The following is a 13,837-nucleotide window of genomic DNA, read 5'->3' as shown; positions in this document are numbered from 1 at the left end:
ATTGCACCAGCGGTGCGCTCTGGTTTTTTCTTTTTGTTTGAAGTGTGTATCCAGCTTTAAACTAAACATGCATACACATATACAGATTTCCAGCCAGGATGGAGCTTGATTCTGCAAGCAGCACTGCAAGAAATGAGAGCTGTACAGAGGCACTGTTCTGCTACACAACAGCAAAGCGCACTGTTCCTATAGGGATAGGGGAACGCATTGCGCATAATGGAATGGGTTCTGGCAGGTAAGGTAAGATATCTTTTAAAGCTTGATGTGTCAGATCTTTAAATGACCTCGGGGCACCTGTACTCACACTAGATTCTGGGCCAAGACGGCCACAAATGCGGCTTAAAATATACCATAGGGGAACAAAAATCTTCAAGTTTTGGATTCCTTTTTCTTCTGTACATCATCAGACATTTGATGACTTGTGGCTGACTCCTCCACCAACGGCCCCGAACAGTCACAGTGCCATCTGGTTCCAGTTGAAGCAGGGTGTATGCATTGTCCACACAGCAGACACAGCTGAGAGCGTACTAGTTATACTGGTCACCACTCCCGGTGGTGGTTGCTACACACAGCCATGCAGGAGTATGCAGAGTGGAAAGAATGGGTGCTACAGTGGTAGCAGGGCAGGAAGGCCAGAGACAAGAAGGGGCCCAAAAGTATCTGATGATACAGTATAAAGAATATACATAATCCTCACATTTTACCGTGAGAGCTTAAGAAGATGACTTCCACAAGTGACAGAGCCCTCATAAGAACACAAACCTGGTGCTACACTCACAGCAAGTCAGTATGCAGACAACAGAGACTCAATTGGGGAAAAGGCCGGTCCCAGCTGCTACTCCTGGCTCCTGATCTCACTATGCTGTCCTGTCCTCAGGCTGGGAGCACACTTCTCTGGTTGTGTGTTTTCTCAAAGTGTAGCTAGGGTTGTGAATTCCTGGGGACAAAGAGAGTTTTTGCACCCCCACCCATGAGAAAATGGGCATGGTCATATATCAGAATGTAGGCGGTCATGGAGGCCACCATGTAGGCAGGCAGAGAGTCCCTCCCCCCTTTGTGTAGCCAGAGAATTCCCCCTTTAGATAGCCAGAGAGTCCACCTTTAGGTAGCAAGAGAACCCCACTTTTATGTAGCCAGAGATCCCCCTTTAGGCAGGTAGAGAGTTCTTTACTCACCCGGGGCTATCTTTACTTACCCGATGCTTCTTCCAGCCCCTACAAGTCTCTGTGCCCCTCGCCGCAGCTCTGGTCCTCTCCCGTCTCCCGCTGCCAGCCTGTGAACATCAACAGCCCCCCGGGGCGGGTTGGGTTTTCTGCGCGTGCGTGGGCATGTGCCTGCGCTGTTTGCGAGCACTCCCGCGTCACTTTGAGCATACTGCACCTGCGCAGGCGCAGCACATTTGAGATTATGGGGGTGCATTCGATAGTGGCGCTGCGCAGACGCATGACCCCAACCTGTCTTGGGGGTTGCCGATGGGTACTTATCCGTTAGCCGGGCGCATCCGGCAGGTGGCGCTAATTACTATTCTCCCTCCAGGCCGCCATGGATAGTAGGGAAAGATGTAACTCTGGTGGAGTTCTGTCGCCACCTAGAGGATGCGCCCGGCTAACGGATAAGTACCTGCCGATGTTTACAGGCTGGCAGCAGGACACAGGAGAGGACCAGAGTTGCGGTGAGGGACACAGAGACTGACTTGTAGGGACTGTCTGGGAAAGTAAAGATAGTTTTCATTACTCACCTCCTATGTGCTTTGATGGTGACTCTAACTGAGCAGGGGCAGTGAAAATTACAAATCTGGCCCTGCATATAATTACCTCTTCCAACGACATGTTCGGTCTACTTCCTGCAACTTCTGCTATACTCATCAGCTTGTCTGTGTTACATCACTTCCTTTCTTTGAATTTATTACTCCTTGTCTGTGCGTTCCACCTGGAAGAGTAGACATTGCCATCTTGTGGTGAATAGGTTAACTGCAGCCTCTGTTTGTGGAATCGCCTGCAGTGCACTCAGCCATCAAAATATTCTATGTCACATCCTGTATAATCATACCTCCCAACTTTTTGAGATAAGGAAGAGGGACACTTAAGCCACGCCCCTACCACACACCTGATCAAAGTCCTGAAAGAGCGACAAATGAGGAGGAAAGAGGCACAGGGCTTCCAAAGAGGGACTGTCCCTCCAAAAGAGGGACAGTTGGGAGCTATCTGTAATATTAATAATATTTCTCCTTGGATTCCCATTTTCTGGTCAAGAGTAATTTCCAAGTGATACAGACATCTCATAAACACTGGAAAATACACGTGTGGTGGCTGCACGGCTTGCTGCTAGCTGTGTACAGGCATTACCGCTGATGTGTCCTGATGGCATATTGTTGATGTCTCATTCTGAGAAATGTAATACAACTTTGGTCACTTGAAAGGCAGCCTATAAGACCAATTAAAGCGTGGGAATCTCGTCTTAAAACCCTATAAGACCCGCAAATCAAAGTGCGGGATCTCGTCCTAAAACGCTATAGGACCCGAAGGGGCCCAGGGAGGGATTAAAGGAGCGGGTGTTATTTAATCTTCCTAGCAGTAAGGACGAGCCTGACTCATCCAACTAAAAGTTGCTGAAAGCTGCATGGACGATCCAGGCTTGTCCATGCAGCCAGGGAAATTTCTAGCTGCTGTGCCCAGCCAACTCCACTTTATTTGTGGCTGTGAGCTTCTCTAGGACTGATGGATGCCTGTCAGCACACTGTGAGTAGCGACCTGTGCTACCCACAGTGTGCCAACCTGCATCAATAAGTCCCAGGGAAGCCCACATGGAGTCGGCGGAGCAGAGCAGATACCAGTGGGTGGCCAGTGGCATTCCTGATCCCCACCTCCCTCCTGATCCCCCAACGTATCATTTGGGACCCCCCGTCCACCGATCACTTCCCCCCGCCCTAATTGCCCCCTGTGTCCCTAGCAGCGCTGTCCGCTGTGAATAGAACAAGGGGAGTTTTACTCACTGAGGCTCTTTCCAGCATATTCTTCTCCGCTGCAGCTCCCGGCTTACTGTATACAGTACTGGGACATGGCTAATGATGTCATCAGCCGCATCCTGAGTACTGTATACAGTAACCCGGAGCTGCACGCAGAGAAGAATACATGATCATCGCTGGAAAGAGCCTCGGTGAGTAAAAACCCCTAATGTCTGCTCACAGCGCTGCCCAGGGATCAGGAGGGAGGGGGGTCGGAAGGGAGCGAGGGGGGAATCATGAGAGCTGCCTGGATAACTTATACTGCAGCCCCTATAGCTGCCTAACTATACTGGGGACACTATTCCTGGCTAACTTATATAGCAGACCCTATAGCTGCCTAACTATACTGGGCATAGGCCACAAGAGTCCCGATTTTCGCGGGATTCTCCTGTGTTTAGGCGTTCTATCCCGGGTTCCACCCCCTGCTGTCAGAATCCCGGCTTGGCACCCCACCAGGAGGAGTAAACCACTGAATATCGCCGACCGCATCATTCTGTTCACTGTGTGCTATCGCTGCGGGCAGATTGTGCTGCTGGAGTCTGATATATCAGCTGACATGTGCGTCCCCTCTGCATGGATCAGGGGCTCCTCTTGTAACTTCCCCTCCTCAGTCGGCTCGCTATTGCTTTGCTCTCTCTCTTTTCTACACTCTCCTGCCTGAGTCTGTGTCTTGTCATGTGACGCTGGCCGGCCGGGGTTGCCCGCTGATCCTTATCCTCTTACCAGGTAATTATACAGCTTGCTCACTGCTCTTATCAGCAGTCTGCATCTAATGCTGGATACACACGGTTCGTTCCCGCATTCGATTCCCGTCGATGCGCCTCTCGATTCCCGTCGATTCGTTTATTTCCAACATGTCCAATTCGCGTTTCGATGGATCGTTAGATCGACTTGCCATACTTTACATGGCAATCGACCGAAAAATCATTGAAATGTGCTCGGAAATGTTCGGGAATAATCGATTCGTCGGGAATCGAGCGGCGCATTCGATGCGGGAACGAACCGTGTGTATTCAGCATTACTTTTGTGTTGTCCTGGAGTCCTGCATAGCTCTGTTCACGCTTCTTATCAATGTAATTGTCACTTAGCACCTTATTGGTATTTCCATTGCCCCCTCTCTGTTTTGCATCTTTTCAAAGCACAGACACTTTTTTCTCCCTTCCCTGGAACAATTCTTCACTTTTTCACTTATTTATCTTTGATTTTCCCCTTGGTTTAATTGATACATTTGTTGTTGCTGAGCCTATTGATAACTTTTCCACTATACAGTATTAATTCATAGTTCCAAACTGTCTTTTTTTTGAGGGACAGTCCCTCTTTGGGAGCCCAGTTTCTCTGTCTCCATTTCTTCCTCATGTGTCCCTCTTTCAGAACTCATGTACAGATCTATATGAATATATGTATTTTTCTATAGAAAAATGTGTTTCATCAACCATAAACTTTATTCAAATCCTTTAAATTGATGAGTTTCTTATTTTCAAATGTTAATATGAAGGATAATGGGCCAGATTAGAAAGGACCAGTGTGGTTTGAATTATAAAACAACATATTTTTCTTATGAAATCTTTATAGTATGCGTGACTAAGGGTGTGTCAGGGGTGTGGTTAGAGGTGTGGCATGGGTGTTGCATAAGTGCCCCTCTTTTTGATCTCAAAAAGTTGGGAGGTAGGATACTGGGGACACTATTCCTGGCTAACTTATACTGCAGACCCTACAGCTGCAAACTATACTGCGACATATTACTGGCTAACTTATATTGCACCACCTATAGCTGCTAACTATACTGGGACTCTTATTCCTGGCTAACCTATACTGTTGCACCTATAGCTGGCTAACTATACTGAGGACATTTATACCTGGCTAACATATACTGTTGCACCTATAGTTTACTAACTATACTGGGGACATTTATACTTCGCTGCCTATACCTGGCTAACTAATACTAAGGTAACCATGCCTGGCTAACCTATACTCATCATTGGCATGCTGATCCCTCGTCATGTACCTCTGATAGCTTCCCCAGTGTCTTCTTCAATGTCCCTCAGCAGATTTGCTTCTCCCTCTGCGATTGAGGGCCACACAGCGTCATCAACATCTGGCGGCAAACTATTTTTTTTGTATTACATTCAATACAATTACCTGTATTGAATTCAATATAAAAAAAAAATGATTACAAAAAAAAATGCTTGAAAATGATTTGAAATTAACCATTTTAGCCTTTTAGACGTGACTGTCACAGCCAAAAGGCTGCTGTGACAGTCACATAGTTCACATTCATTGATCTAAGTCCCCGGTAGAAAGATCGACAGCTTTTTATCATAAGCTTTTTCTGAGCAAAAAAAGAAAAAAAATCACGTCCTCCTTATACTTCCTGTAAGAGAGAGTGCTCACTTACAGGTAGGTGGGGAATAAAAAATTAAAAAAAAATGACTGTGGCCATCTTGTGGCTAAATAGTATAACTTCATGTACATACATTTTTTTCACATACAGGTATAACACAATAAATTACATTATTTGTATCAAATGTGCAGGTTCAAGAACATTTGGGAAATATTGATCACAACATGATAACGTTTGATCTGGTGACTGATAGGCCACGGGGCAGCGGGACCACTAAAACTATGAATTTTAGAAAAGCAAAGTTCACTCAAATTAGGCAGGCACTAAGTTTGGTGAACTGGGATAATGTACTACAAGGGGAAGACACTGAAGGGAAATGGCAAGCTTTTAAACTTATACTCAATCAATACTGTAGTATGTATATCCCATATGGAAACAAAATGTCTAGGAATAAAAAAAGGCCTCTATGGATGAATAGAAAGGTTAAAGATAAAATGAAGAGGAAAAAGAATGCCTATAAGGTCTTAAAACAGGAGGGGACCGAGGCTGCACTAAGCAATTATAAGGAGTGCAATAAAAATTGTAAAAAAGAAATTAGGCAGGCAAAGATTGAAGCTGAAAAACAAATCGCTAAGGATATCAAATCTAACCCAAAAAAGTTTTACAAGTACATTAACTCTAAAAAAAGAAAGGTTGACTGTATAGGACTCCTAAAGGATGAGGATGGGAACTCAATGGTGGATGACCAAGGTAAGGCAGAGTTATTAAATGCTTTCTTTGCTTCTGTCTTCACAAAAGAAACAGCACTGTTGCAAACTACAGAGGCAGAAGAGTCTCAATCTTCTAACTGTAATATTAAATACTTAACGCAGGAAGAAGTGAAGGCAAGACTAAATAAATTAAAAATAGACAAGGCACCTGGCCCGGATGGCATGCATCCTCGGGTCCTAAGGGAATTAAGTTCAGTTATAGATAAACCCCTTTATCTTATCTTTTGTGACTCTCTTGCAACTGGCAGAGTCCCAGTGGATTGGCGTACAGCCCACGTTTTCCCATTATTTAAGAAGGGCAAAAAATCTGATCCAGGAAATTATAGACCTGTAAGTTTAACATCAGTTGTATGCAAACTATTTGAGGGGTTACTAAGAGATACTATACATGACTTCATAGTAGAAAATAATCTTATTTCTCAGCATCAACATGGGTTTACTAAAGACAGGTCCTGGTTGACTAACATGCTCAGCTTTTATGAGGTAGTGAATGCTAATATGGATATTGGGAATGCTGTAGATGTGATATACTTGGACTTTGCAAAGGCCTTCGACACTGTTCCCCACAAAAGTCTGGTGCAAAAGTTGAGGATGCAAGGACTGGGGAAGAGTCTGTGTTCATGGATAGGGAACTGGCTAATGGACAGAAAACAAAGAGTTGTGGTCAATGGATCATACTCAAAATGGGAGACTGTTAGCAGTGGGGTCCCACAGGGGTCTGTTCTGGGTCCAGTGCTCTTCAATTTATTTATTAATGACCTAGTAGATGCAGTAGTGAGCAATGTTGCTATTTTTGCAGATGATACAAAATTGTGCAGAATCATCAACTCTCAGGAAGATAGTGTCATATTGCAACAGGATCTGGATAGGATGGCTATATGGGCACATACATGGCAGATGAAATTCAATGTTGACAAATGTAAGGTCATGCATTTTGGACGTACTAATGGTCTAGCACCATACAAAATAAATGGGATACAGTTGGGGACATCAAACTTGGAGAAGGACTTAGGAGTACTCATTGACAACAAGTTAAATAATCGTACTCAATGCCAAGCAGCTGCAGCTAAAGCTAACAAAATCTTGGGATGCATTAAAAGGGAAATAAAAACTCGAGATGCTAGCATAATATTGCCCCTGTTTAACTCTCTAGTAAGGCCACATCTGGAATATGCAATTCAGTTCTGGGCACCACATTACAAAAAAGATATTGCAGTTTTAGAGCAGGTGCAGAGACGAGCAACAAAATTGATGCGTGGGATGGAAGTTCTCACTTATCGAGAAAGGTTAGATAAACTGGGTTTATTTAGTCTAGAGAAAAGACGCCTTAGAGGGGATCTAATTAACATGTATAAATACATCAGAGGGCAATATAATACCTTGGCGGATGAGCTTTTTGTCCCTAGGCCTTCTCAAAGGACTAGAGGACATGATCTGCGCATGGAGGAAAAACGTTTTAACCATTTATTTAGGAAAGGGTTCTTTACAGTAAGAGTGATTAAGATGTGGAATGCATTGCCACAGGAAGTCGTTATGGCAAACTCTATACCTGCATTTAAAGGGGGCTTAGATGCTTTCCTTGCGTTGAAAGACATCCATGGCTACAATTACTAGGTAATGCCTAATGATGTTGATCCAGGGATTTTATCTGATTGCCATCTGGAGTCGGGAAGGAATTTTTCCCTTTAGGGGCTAATTGGACCATGCCTTGTAAGGGTTTTTTCGCCTTCCTCTGGATCAACAGGGATATGTGAGGGAGCAGGCTGGTGTTGTACTTTATATTGGTTGAACTCGATGGACGTATGTGTTTTTTCAACCAAAATAACTATGTAACTATGTAACTCCCACACCCAAAAAATAGCCAAATAAAATGTTTAAGTAAAAAATAAATAAATTACAATTTAAAAAACAAACAAACATAAATACTTACCTAAGGGTCTGAACTTTTTCAATATGCATCTCAAGGTGTACCAGAGATAACAGCGCTGGAGACTATGGCGCAGGATTCAGCTGGTATATGGCTGATCCTGCTTCTGCACAAGTCCCGGCCGTATTAAATACTATTCCCCCTCCAGGCCGCCATGGATAGTGGGGGAATGAAATTATTCGGCTTCCAGCAATTGCTGGAAGCCAAATCATTATGTTTTAAAAGTACTGTATATTCTGGCGTATAAGACTACTTTTTAACCTTTGAAAGTCTTCTGAAAAGTCAGGGGTCGTCTTATACGCCGGGTGTCATTGATGCCGGATGATACACCCTATCCTGTTACCGACTCTCAGATCTCGCTGCTGAGGACTGTAGTGAAGCTGTGCAGGTGGACATGTGTGAGATCTGAGAGGCAGAGAAGGAGGAAAATAGGATACAAGGGTGAGCCAGAAGGGTGAAAGAGGCGTATTTTATGGGCACAGCGCCATCTACTCTTCCATACCGCTCTGATAAACAGTGAGACAAGGAAAGGTGACAAATCCACTTGGGGAGAGGGAGAGTTGACCAATCCAACCAGTCAATCACCTGTATACTGTTATATACTGGGTACCACATACAGTACAGCACCAGTATCTGTTCATACCTATAACCAGTATATGATTTTTTTTTTAGTTTTTATTTGTTGTGCATTGGAAGAGAGGTAGTCTTATACACCGAGTATATCCCAAACTCTATATTTTAACTGGAAAAGTTGGGGGGTCGTCTTATACGCCCAGTTATATGCCGGAATATACGGGTAACTTCAGCTCCATCTTCTGGTGGCGCTGAAGTTACTCCCTGTTCCTGCTATAGCCGTAATTCCTATTACGATCTATGGTGGCGCCGGCTGCGCCCAAATCTCCTGCGCTGGTTTTAGCGTGTTCGATCTCAAGAGAGTATATTACTAATATTTGTTAAATTATAAGCTTGTAAATAGTGATGGACGCAAAACTGAAAAAATGCACCTTTATTGGAACCATACATTGTGATAGGGACATAATTTAAATGGTGTAATAACCGGGACAAATGGGCAAATAAAATGTGTGGATTTTAATTATGGTAGCATGTATTATTTTAAAGAGAGTCTGAAGCGAGAATAAAACTCGCTTCAGCTCTTATATTCAGCAGGGGCATGTGTGCGCCTGCTAAACTACCGCTATCCCGCCGCACAACGGGTGTCCCTTACCCCCCAAATCCCCTCCGTCCTCGGAGGGGATCTCTTTCTGGTGAGGCAGGGCTAATGGCGGCAGCCCTGCCCTCACACACGCCTGTCAGCGCGTATCTCCGCCTCTCCCCCGCCCCTCTCAGTCTTCCTTCACTGAGAGGGGCGCCGGGAGAGGCTGCATTGCGCCGCTGATAGACGCGCTGTGAGGCAGGGCTGCAGCCGTTAGCCCTGCCTCCAGCAGCAGCAAAATCTATGACCAAGTTGGTCGTAGATTTTGCAAGGTGGGATTTGGGGGGTAAGGGACCCCCGTTCAGCCGCGGGATAGCGGCGTTTTAGCAGGGGCACACATGCTCCTGCTATATATAAGCTCTGAAGCGAGATTTATTCTCGTTTCAGAGTCTCTTTAAAGCCGAAAACTGAGAAATAATGATTGTTTTCCATTGCTTTCTTTATATTCCTGATAAAATACATGTAGAAAAAAATAATTCTTAGCAAAATGTACCACCCAAAGAAAATCTAATTTGTGGCGGAATAAAACAAGATATAGATCAATTCATTGTGATAATTAGTGATAAAATTATTGGCGAATGAACGGGAAGTGAAAATTGCTCGGATGCATAAGGTAAAAATTGACTGAAGGCTGAAGTGGTTAATTGAACCACTTTTTGAACAGAAATCCTGGGGTAATTGAAGGCCAGGAGGTTAAAAAGTAGAGTGTGCTAAGGGCTCGTTTCCACTATCGCGAATCCACATGCATCCAACGCATGCGGATTCACACATGGTATGCAAGTGAATAGGCCTGTTTCCACTGTTGCGTTGGTGATGTGCGTTTTTTTGAGCGGTGAAAAAACGCACAAAAGAGCCAACGAATTCGCCTGAGAGTGGAATGCATGCGAATCGCATGCAATGTATTTAATAGGGAAATCGCATGCGTATTCCCCATGCGTTTTTTGCCGCGAATTCGCATGCAATTTCGCATAGGTACCGATGTAAATTCACACAGCCAGTGACATGGTTAAAATCGCATATACCTCACCTATGCGAAATCACATGCGAATTCGCGGCAAAAAACGCATGGGGAATCGCATCCGCATGCGATTTCATCAGCGGTGGAATCCAGGCGATTCCGCACCGCAACAGTGGAAACGAGCCCTAAGTTACCAACACACACATCGTAGCACTCAGTGCTGGTTTATCTATGAAGCGGGTTGAATTGTTTGCCTCAGACGGCATTAATTGGAGAGCAACAAGCTGACACACACACACACACACACACACACACACACACACACACACACACACACACACACACACACACACACGTGTGCACGCTGACTGAGCCAAGATGCAGAGGCTCTGTGCTATTGTAAGAGTGCCGCCTGCCCTGATATGGTAGCAGCTGAGCAGGCAGCGTCACAGATCTCTGCAGGCAGGGCACACCATGCTGCTTCTTCCTGTACTCCGTGTGGTGTCCCACCCCATTCCTGTCCCGGCCACACGGCGGCAGTATTAATGTGTCTTTTATCCTGGGCATACACGGATGGATTGCTTATCAATCAAGCCGCTGATGGCCCGATTGATAAATTCCAACCTGTCCGATACCCCGCCGGATCGATACTGCGCTCAATCCCCACGGGCGGACAATGAGACAAAAACAAGCGGAAGATAAGAAGCGCCCGCGGGGACAAGCGGGAATAGATCCGGGCGCACGCGGGGACGCGCCAGGATTGAGCCAGCAGATCGATCCGGCGCATAATTGCATCCGTGTATGCCCAGCATAAAACACAGTCAGGCTACACTATCGATGTGCTGATTGCCACCTGGCCAGAGGAGATCTGCACAGCAGCAGCACTAGGTGAGTGGAGGGAAAGGATTGTTGGCGAGCTTCTCTGACTTGCAGTCTGGGACACTAGCAATAAGAAGTAGCACAGTGCTTTAATCTCCAGTTTACAGAGGTCTGCTGTCATTATTGCATGTGTTCACTTGCTGCTGTAACACAGAGTGCACCTCACAAATTTGCCTCAGGCAGCAAAAAGTAGAACCAGCCCTGGTAGCACTTCTGCACGTAGCAATAGTGTGCAATTAAATTTTAACTCGCACTGCTCAATTTAAGCTGCGATGCTTTAGCAGTGCAGCTTAAAGGACACCCGAGGTGAAAATAAACTAACAAAATAAACATTTGTATCTATCCTCCGTCTCATAAAAATGACTTTTTAAGATATTCCAGTATTATTTTATATTTATATTTTTGCTCAATGACAATTTTATCTTCAATAAAGCCAGAGCTAAAATCTATGAACTGCCAGCCCTTTTTATATCTTTCCTGCCATTTTCTGCTAGGAAAGTGTTTTATAGTTGTAATTCCTTATTAGTGAGTGTCACACTGTAGTCTGACCCAGTCCTGACTCAGATAGGAACTGCCACTTACATACCTGATGTTTAACTCTTTCAGGCAGAAAAAGAAAAAAAGGAACAAAGCATAATTATTTGTGTGCTTGGCACTGTGCATACACAGGTCTATCTCATCACATCACAAAAGTCACCTCAGGTATCTTCTAAGGAATTAACCCTCCTGGCAGTTTAAAAAAATTCGCCAGAGGGCAGCAAAGTAGTGTTTTGAATTTTTTTTTTTTTCATGTAGCGAGACATCAGCGGCATCCCCCCAGCCCCTCCGATCGCCGCCGGCGATCGGAGATCAGGAGATCCCGTTCAAAGAACGGGATCTCCTGGAGGGCTTCCCCCGTCGCCATGACGACGGGCGGGATGACGTCACCGACGTCATCGACGTCAAAGGGGACTCCCATCCACCCCACAGCGCTGCCTGGCACTGATTGGCCAGGCAGCGCACGGGGTCTGGGGGGGGGGCGGCCGCGGCGCGACGAATAGCGGCGGATCGGCGGGTAGCGGCGGCGATCGGATGCTACACGCAGCTAGCAAAGTGCTAGCTGCGTGTAGCAAAAAAAAAAGTTATGCAAATCGGCCCAGCGGGGCCTGAGCGGTGCCTCCCGGCGGCATAGCCCGTGCTCAGCACGGGCTTACCGCCAGGGAGGTTAAGCCCTAAGTGAGAATATCAGGCTAGACTTTAAAGAGAATCTGAAGCGAGTATAAAACTCGCTTCTTCTCTTATATTCAGCAGGGGCATGTGTGCCCCTGCTAAACCGCCGCTATCCCGCCGCACAACGGGGGTCTATTACCCCCAAATCCCCTCCGTCCTCTTCCTGGTGAGGCAGGGCTAATGGCCGCAGCCCTGCCTCACAAGCGTCTGTCAGCGCGTATCTCCGCCTCTCGTCCACCCCTCTCCCTCTTCCTTCACTGAGAGGGACGGGGAAAGGCGAAGATCCGCCGCTGATAGACGGCGCTGAGAGGCAGGGCTGCGGCCATTAGCCCTGCCTCTAGGAGCAGCAAAATCTACGACCAAGTTGGTCGTAGATTTTGCAGGGGGGGGAATTGGGGGGTAAGGGACCCCCTTTGTGCGGCGGTTTAGCAGGGGCACACATGCCCCTGCTGAATATAAGAGAAGAAGCGAGTTTTTTACTTGCTTCAGTGTCTCTTTAAGGAAGGCTTTGATACTTTCCTTGTGTTGAAAGCATGGTGAGGTAGTGGTTAGCCCTCTTGCCTTGCAGTGCTGGATCCCCGGTTCGAATCAACATCTGTAAGGAGTTTGTATGTTCTCCCTGTGTCTGTGTGGGTTTCCTCCAGGAACTCTGGTTTCTTCCCACATTTCAAAAACATACAGATAAGTTAATTGGCTTTCCCTTAAAAATTGGCCCTAGACTATGATACATGCCCTTCACGATATAGACATAGGACTATGGTAGGGATTAGATTGTGAGCCCCTCTGAGGGACAGTTTGTGAAAAGACAATATACTCTGTACAGCGTTATGCAATATGTTGGTGCTATATAAATACTTAAAGAGAACCTGGGGTGGGTTCTAAGAATGCTATTTGCACACAGAGGCTGGGTCTGCATATAATACCCAGCCTCTGTTGCTATACAGTTCCCCCCACAGGCCCCCTGCGTTTTGCTTGCCCCCCATAAATTATATGCCGAGCTGTCGACACACAGCGTGTGCAAATAGCGGTCTTAGAACCCACCTCGGGTTCTCTTTAAAATAAATAATTAAATGGCTATAATTGCTGGGTAATTCCTGGTGGTGTTGATCCAGGGATTTTATCTGATTCCCATCTGGAGTTCGGAAGGATTTTTCCCCTTTTGGGGCTAATTGGTCCATGCCTTGTAGGGTTCTTTGCCTTCATCTGGATCAACAGGAATATGTGAAGGTGCAGGCTAGTGTTGTGCTTATTTTCTAGTTGAACTCGATGGACATACTTTTTTCAACCCAAATAATTATGTAATTTCAGAACATATTGGGGATATTAAAGGGAATCAGTCTTCTTCAGTCACCAGGTGCTTCAACTTCTGCATGTTCCCCTCCTCTTATGTAGAGAATACCGATGGATTTTTTTATATGGGGGTGAGCAGGTCCCCAGGTAATAATAATCAATAATGATGGGTTTAACCCATTCCTGATGATTTGATATGCTCAGTGTTTCTCTGTAGCTCTGCCTCTGTGCACAGTGCACCCCTCA

General features: G+C 45.7%; 1 protein-coding gene across 2 annotated transcripts in view; it reads right to left on the bottom strand.

Moving 5' to 3' along the window:
- The window catches only part of LOC137534391 (zinc finger protein 665-like), a 63,908-nt gene that overhangs the window by 14,770 nt on the left and 35,301 nt on the right, over nt 1-13,837 (bottom strand). The window contains exon 1 of one of the 2 annotated variants that reach the window (XM_068255880.1): nt 1,815-1,854. The exons of the other annotated variant lie outside the window; for it this stretch is intronic. Coding sequence (XP_068111981.1) covers nt 1,815-1,829 — 15 coding nt within the window. The 5' untranslated portion in view covers nt 1,830-1,854. Of the gene's footprint in view, nt 1-1,814; nt 1,855-13,837 lie in introns of those variants that run through there. 2 annotated transcript variants of the gene reach the window in all.

The sequence above is a fragment of the Hyperolius riggenbachi genome, chromosome 10, assembly GCF_040937935.1.
Source record: "Hyperolius riggenbachi isolate aHypRig1 chromosome 10, aHypRig1.pri, whole genome shotgun sequence".
NCBI lineage: Eukaryota > Metazoa > Chordata > Amphibia > Anura > Hyperoliidae > Hyperolius > Hyperolius riggenbachi.
This window is presented reverse-complemented; position numbering and strand designations above follow the sequence as displayed.